The sequence below is a fragment of the Asparagus officinalis genome, unplaced genomic scaffold, assembly GCF_001876935.1.
Source record: "Asparagus officinalis unplaced genomic scaffold, Aspof.V1 AsparagusV1_Un171, whole genome shotgun sequence".
Classification (NCBI taxonomy): domain Eukaryota; kingdom Viridiplantae; phylum Streptophyta; class Magnoliopsida; order Asparagales; family Asparagaceae; genus Asparagus; species Asparagus officinalis.
This window is the reverse complement of record NW_017972437.1, coordinates 237,516-245,046: the sequence shown is the minus strand read 5'-3', so window position 1 is coordinate 245,046 and position 7,531 is coordinate 237,516. Positions and strand designations below refer to the sequence as shown.

Genomic DNA, 7,531 nt, shown 5'->3' with positions numbered 1-7,531 from the left:
ATGCATCAGAAGTCATGATCCAACAACATGCTAGAGCATATATTTTGCACATGATCGGGACGCTTCTTTTTCCCGATTCAAGTAAACATAAAGTGCATTTGAGGTAAGACGGGCCATAAATTATTATTACTTTTATACTTTGATAAGAAGATATTTTTTCTCACTATTTTTAGAAAATCTGACTAACGCAATTGATTTTTCAATAGGTGGTTACCACTTCTCGAAGACTTTGACGTGTGTGGGACATTATCCTGGGGTAGTGCTGTTTTAGCATATCTATATCGAGAAATGTCAAAGGTTGCTTTAATGCAAAATAAAGAGCTCAAAGGCTGTTTGACATTGTTACAAGTTTGGGCATGGGAGAGACTGGTTTTAAAACCGCGATTATGCGAGATCCAAGAGTTGGATGGACAGATTCCACTAGGCTGCATGTAAAATTCGTCAAATTTAATCTTGTTTGATATTTTATTTTTCATTTAAATTTTTGAACAAAAATCTATCGTATATAAAACTTACAGATGGAATATCACTAAAGCCTATAATGAGGTCCCGGCTAGATAGTTAGACTTTTACAGGGGGGAGCTCGACCGAATGAAAAATTTTCAAGTATGAATTTGAATTACAATCGTTTAAAGCTATCGATATATTTCAAACAACAGTTAATATATGGATTATTTTGCAGTTCGAGTGGCAGCCATACGCACCTTACATATATCGTCTACCGCTGATTTGTATGGAGGGATACGGCATATGGCGGTCCAGAGTTCCTCTCATTTGTTTCAAAATTATGGAGATGCACGTACCCAATCGCGTGTTTAGATAGTTTGGACTCACACAGCACGCTCCACAATTGGTCAAACAAATAGAGAGAAAGACGTCTAAATGTGGACATCAGATTAACTGGCAGCGCACGCATCAATCATACATAGCTCGGTGGAATGATCAGCATCAACTTATTGTCGATCCGCTTTATCCTCCGATGCAGGAAGTCGATTACATAAGATGGTATTGGGGGGTTACCCGACGTTGGATAATCACCCAAACTACACCTCCAATCGACGAAATAGAGATTCACAACCAATAATCTCGATATGTACCAAGAGGGTTAGATGAGAGACGATGGGTAAGTAAATTGCGACAATTATAATAGATTTTTCAATCTTTATGTTAGATTTTGGTTTCTTATATGAAACAATATTTTTATGTAATTGTAGATAGACGTATTGGACGATGTAGTGGGGATTACAAATGAGGGTATAACTACTACCATAGGAGATTCTGTGGACGTATCGATATTGCAGCGTATAGTGGCGAGAGTTCGTAGAGCTTTTCAACAAACTCATGAGGATTGACATGAAGGTCGTGAGCAGGTGGATCTTGAAGATACTACATATGTGCGCCAATGTAGACGTGATAGATCTTGCACGCATGACAATGAAGCTGGCCCGTCACAACAAGCTGGTCCGTCACAACAAGCTGGTCCGTCACAGCCCCACACACAACCGGAGAGCGAGCATATACAAGCTCAAGACGAAGGGGACCGCCGACGATCTCAGCCGGTGCGAAGGCCGACACAACGGGGGAGGGGTAGATTTTTTCTTTGTTAGTTTTTCCATGTAGATTATATATTGTCGTATGGATTTATTGATGCATTTGGATTTATTCTACTTAAGCTACATATTATCGAATGGTTAGACTTAATGCATTTGGAATTATTTTGTGCTGATGTGAATTTTGGTAGATTTTGGATGTGATGTTGTGATGATGTATTGTGTTGTGATAATGTGTATTTTTTAGATTTGTGTTATAATATTCTAATTTTATAACTTTTATCAATGTATACAATGTTAGATGATATATTGTGGCAAAAATTTTGGTAAAAATTTTGGTTGTATGCTCAGCTAGAGGGTCATGCATGTTTTGTGCATGTTTTGCCTTAGCCCAGCAAACATACGAGACTACTAGTCTCGTATGTTTGCTGGGCAGAGGCAAATTGTCTCTGTAAAATATACGGGACTAGTAGTCCCGTATATTTGCTGGCAGAGGCAAATTGGCTCTGTTGTTGTAAATTGTGCGAGACTACTAATCTCATATATTTTCTTGCAGAGGCAAATTGGCTTTGCAAAATGTACAGGACTAGTAGTCCCGTACGTTTTGGGGAGCCACAAAAAATATGCCAGAAAACATACAGGACTACTAGTCCCGTATATTTTCTAATCGGTAATTAGTGTGTTGAAAACATACGGGATTAGTAGTCCTGTATGTTTTCAAGGCACTTTTTTGAAAATCGACCTCTTTTTGGCCAACAGGCCAAAAAGAGGTCGATTTTGCTAAATATTTAGCAAAATGGTCGATTTTGCTAAATATTTAGCAAAAGTGGTCTATTTTCAGAATTTTTCCGATAAGTATTTGTGAATATTCATGAATATTTATCAAATACCAAGTATTCGAGTTCGAATTCGAAAAACTAGCTATATGAATATTAAAGTCTACATTTGAACTCGATAATTTTAAACAAATACAAATACGAACACCTTAGTATTCGACTCGATTCGATCGTTTACCACCCCTAGGGAGAAGCATGAACTGAGGGTATTTTGATCATTGAGGATCAAATTGTACAAACACCTAACATTTGAAGGACGGGTGAGCAATTTCAAGGATTTGAGGGACTAATAATTATTGAAGACTTGGGGACTAATATCTAAATAATCCTTTTTGTAAGGAGGAATTTTCAAAACAGACCGGTTTTGAAATTTATTCCCAAAAAGATATGTTTCCAACTTAATTTCAAAAACCGACCCAGTTGATTAAAACTGGGTCGGTTTTTGAAAAAAAAGTTCACAAACTTCACGGGAGTTGAACTCCCGTGAAGTGTTTTCTCATAACAAAACTTCACGGGAGTTGAACTCCCGTGAAGTTTATGAATTTTTTTTTAAAAAATCGACCCAGTTTCAGTCATCTGGGTTGATTTTTAAAATTAAGTTGGAAACATATCTGTTTTTGGGAATAAATTTCAAAACAGGTCTCTTTTGAAAATTTGTCCTTTTTGTAATTATCTTTCTGGGGATCTCGTTTTGTAATTATTAAATTAATTATGTTTACATAAAAAAAATTACCTTTTAATGCAGTGCTTTATCGCTTCTTTGTTGATAAATTTTGCTTGTAAATTGCCTGAATCAAGCGACCAAATTAATTTCTTTCTCTTTTCTCCAGCACGGGACGACATTTCTACGTCGCTGTCGACCGCCTCCAATTCAAAATGGTTTCTCTTTCTATCTTACTCTTTCACGACCGTGATTTTGACCACCATTAGGCCTTAACCCTTTTCATGAATTTTGAGATATGGGTTTGTCTAAAGATCGCATTTTGCTAAACGGGTCTTACTTCAATTGTCCATTCATTCCAGTTTTATTCCATTCACATGGTTATTTTTCTTGATATTTTGATTGTTTTCTGAACAATTTGTGGCTGCAGGAGACTTTGGTTGATCTTCTCGGTGTTGCTGCTCGGCGTTCACCAGTTCCGATCGTTCTCTGTTGCAGTTCTCGGGATGAGCTTGATGCTGTTTGCTCTGTTGTTTCTAATCTCACATTCATCTCTCTTTACCCACTGGTAATCTTAAGTTTATTTTTTTGGGTACCTGTGGCTTGATTTGTGCTGTTTCTTTTTCGCATAGATACTTTCCAATTTGAAAGATGGAATACTTGGAACTAAGGAAGGTAAAATCGAAGTACACACAATTCTCTGTATTGGTCTTCTGCATAGGAAAATGTTATCAGCAGTGAGAACTAATAGATACTCATCTCTGTTGTTACTTTGTATTGTTTAGTACGCTATTTAAACCCATAGGCGAGTCAAGGCAACAAGGTCTCATATAGCATGATGCAAGAGTCAATAGATGGTGACTCCCTCCATGAAGCAAGGAGATAAAAATTTCCAATTTCATAAAAGATTATAAATGATGTGCATCGTGTGCAGTGTGCATATGTCAACTTACTTTAATTCAACAAATAGATAAAATAATGGCACTAAAATTGAATCTTAAAAATGAAGCACTGAAGCGTGAACACATACCAAGAGAAAGATAAATAAACACATATTTAGTTAGTTTGTTTGGCACCATATGATAATCTAAGCAGTAGGCAGTAAAATGATAAATTTTGAGTTCAATTACTTATCAATAAAAGAATAAAAAGAAAAAAAGAAGAAAAAGAAACAAAAAAGGGAAAAATTAACCTTTTAACCTTTTTGGAGAAAAAGAAAAGGAAAATGCATGTCAAAATAAGAAGAAGAGATAGAAGAGAATCAGTACTTAGTCAAAAACACGGGTAAAAAAACAAAATCAACTTGTACATTTACCAAAATACCAAAAAAAAAAAAACGTATGAATTCCTTTAACAAAAAAAGAATCAAGGAGGTATGGGGAAAGGAGTTACTAGCTAACCAAATACGCCCCCCCCCCCCCCCCAAAAAAAAAAAACCCCCCCCCCCCCTCCCAAAAAAAAAAAAGTGAAAAGAAAAAAAGAATGAATTATATCTTTGTTGGATACAAAAAAGGCAATTTCAACATACGTAGAATCAGGAAGGAGTTAGTAGAGAATAACTACTTAAAATAAATATAAAATAAAAAGTACATCCCATTCTTGGTGGCCACTGTTAGTCTGGTGACACCCTCAGATGGTTGCTGGTGGTAGTCAGGTTAGCATCGGCGGTTGTGACGGACTACAAGGTCAGAAATGCACCTGAGGGGAATATGAAGAAGCCCAAAATAGACCCTGATTAACGACATAATAATCATAGCATCTGTTTTATCTTTTGTTTTTAATCTTATTGTACGCAATGATTAATCTTATAGAGAAAATAGAAGGATGAATAGTCCCCCCTCCAAAACCGAAAGTTGCGCACACACAAAATGAAAAAAGGTGGAAAATTTAATATGCAGGTAACCGCATACACACAAAATGACCTATTTAAACACCTAAAGCACTGCTTTGTAATATTCAGTTCGATGTCAGAAGGATCGAGTTTAAAGCAATCTCATGGTGACTAAGATTTGTTGGTAGAGATTATTTTGATTATTGTTAATACTTCTGTTATTTAATAGATGAAAAACCTTGAGTGTTCATTTCTTACGTTCCATTGTGATATAACATATTAGGTATTACATTTAACTAAATGACTTTCATCATTAATTGTGCGAACTTCATAATTTTCAGTTGGAGGCGGAATGGGGGGAAATTAAGTGCTGCTTCTTGAGACTTATGTGAAGGAAGTATGCCCATAAGATTGAAAGAATATAATACTAATGCAAGTTTACAACTTTTTGTAGTTTAGGAGATTTTGTCAGATGACTTTTAGTGAAATCTCTCCGTCTATATTGCTTTTTTATTGGTTGGTTTTTTGACAGTCTTTCGTTGTTGGATGCTATAAAAATTATTAGTAAGGAGTATGGAGTTGAGAAGGGATCATAAAGATAGTAAAGATTTCATATTATAAAACCTGTAAGGATAGCAAAGCATTCATTATTGAGAACAGATCATACAGAACAAAAGATACAGCTTCTATAGCCTTCATGCTCTATTGTGTAAGATCATACCTCCTGAAATTGGTATATGGAAATGGCAGTGCTCCAATCTGAGTGAGTAGAAATATCTGTGGTATGATGACTGTTCCTCAAAGGTTTTGATTGTTAGTGCTTCAATTGTTGTCCTAATGTAAGAGAAGTGGTGTATTGTGTTTGCATGCTATGAGTATTTGGCTTCTTATACTTAATTGCTATGGAAAGCCTAGATATTTAGGCCGTAGGTTTGTATGTTGGGTTTGAGCAGCAACCTTTTTGAGGCCTTCAACCATTTTTAGGGAACTAAAATGCTGTTTTTTGTTATTTACCCACAAATCAAGGAAGAAAAGTACCTTAAGTTAGCTTATCCTTTGTTAGTTTCAATTATCTTCGGTTTCGATCTTTCAGGCTATGTTTTTTATTCTTCAATTACAGCTTATTGTTGTACTTCACAAGTGCAGTACAGTGATCTGGCTGAAGTTGATCGTGCATCAATTCTCGAAAAGTTTCGTCAATCGACTTCAGAGTGGAGTCAGAACATCAATGTTCTTCCTGGGGATTGCACTGAATCTGGAAATGGAGACCACAATTGCGCTATGATAGTTGTAACAGATGCCTGTTTGCCTTCTGTTGTTCCTGGAGAAGCACCTGTTTCTGCTCACATTCTAATAAACTATGAGCTTCCAACAAAGAAGGTATTGTTGTATAATCCTAACTCATAATCTTTATCTTGCTTTTAGCTGTCAGTATTTCTCATAACATTAAGCAAATGTGGGAAGATAATGGTAATGGGATGCAACTGAAATTTCCACTAGGCCTTAATCACACTTGATTCTGTTTATATTTCCTTTTTAGTCTTTTTGTTGATTGCTTTTTTTCCTAGGGTTAGACAAGAAATTAGGCATTGTTAAGTTCATGGATATGGTTAAGTAATATATATAAATAATATCCGGCAGAAGTGGCAAAGGATGAAGGTATTACTCTGAAACTTTTTCTAATAGATAATATCCTATAAGCTCTAACCTTTGGTATGGATAAAATGCTCATGTCCTCCAGGATTTTATGGTGATTTCAAAAGGGACATTGAAGACCCAAAAACAAAAACTGCATGTTTGAAGAATTAGATTTGTTTCTATAATTGGAGAAGCAAAGTGCATCTAGTTATGTTCTAAATAGATACACTTAGATTAAAGAAATGAAGAGCTATAGTACAAAAGCTCCTGACCTACTTTAGAAACTTGAAGTTTAACTTTGGCTACTTTAACATGCTTTTTGGTGTGCTAAAGTAGGATTAGGTCTGGGTTGGATCCTATATGCATTTATTTTGAAGGAGATTTCACTTCTTTTAGTGAGATCATGGGGTTTTTTTGGCCCCTTCTGACATCTGAATATCTTGAAGGAAACATATTTGAGGCGCATATCAACCTCTTTGGCCCCAGGTATTTTTTCGATCTTCTACGTTCATTTCCCTATATGTGCTCATTTCTTCTACATAAGAATGGGAAAAATGGGAGGATAGTAATTGTGGTGGATTGCAGATGGAATTGTCATCAACATGGTTGTTGGAGGCGAAGTGGTAACCCTCAAAGGAATCGAGGAGAGTAGTGGCATTGTCATTGCTGAGATGCCCATCAATGTGAGTTCTGTAAACAATTCTCTTACTCTTGTTTCTTTCATCAAAAGAATGTTACTGAGTTTTTCTTTCTACAGATTTCAGAGATACTATAAAGAAACTGTTCACCTATTAATTGAAATGTGGAGATGCTTAAAAGGCCTTGTTTATACTAATTCAATGAGCTCAACGAGTATCGTGGGTTTGCATGACGAGCTACTTTGTCAAACTTATTCTATTTATGAGGTATTCATGCTGGCATAGTCTTTCGGTTTATTAAGTTCAGCCCCTAGAAATGTTTTGCGTGTGATACCTTGATTCTGGAAAATCTATAAAAAAACCATTGTTTTTGTGCA

The 7,531-nt window shown here is 35.9% G+C and overlaps 1 protein-coding gene and 1 long non-coding RNA gene across 2 annotated transcripts; both read left to right on the top strand.

The window, feature by feature from the left end:
- Positions 1-318, top strand: LOC109827402. The gene is made up of 2 exons (XR_002243418.1): positions 1-103; positions 207-318. It is a non-coding gene; the product is annotated as an uncharacterized LOC109827402 (long non-coding RNA).
- Positions 319-3,163: 2,845 nt separating this feature from the next.
- Positions 3,164-7,531, top strand: LOC109827401 (ATP-dependent RNA helicase FAL1). The gene is made up of 6 exons (XM_020394417.1): positions 3,164-3,265; positions 3,478-3,615; positions 6,025-6,258; positions 6,963-7,002; positions 7,102-7,199; positions 7,274-7,531. The coding sequence occupies exons 1-6, from the start codon at positions 3,263-3,265 to the stop codon at positions 7,289-7,291; spliced, it is 531 nt and encodes a 176-aa protein (XP_020250006.1). The 5' UTR covers positions 3,164-3,262; the 3' UTR covers positions 7,292-7,531.

Excerpts from the sequence above, each read along its gene's own strand:
- LOC109827401 (XM_020394417.1), top strand. Across the intron at positions 6,259-6,962 it reads ATGAGCTTCCAACAAAGAAG|GAAACATATTTGAGGCGCAT; the intron begins GTATTGTTGTAT and ends AATATCTTGAAG. Across the intron at positions 7,003-7,101 it reads ATCAACCTCTTTGGCCCCAG|ATGGAATTGTCATCAACATG; the intron begins GTATTTTTTCGA and ends GGTGGATTGCAG.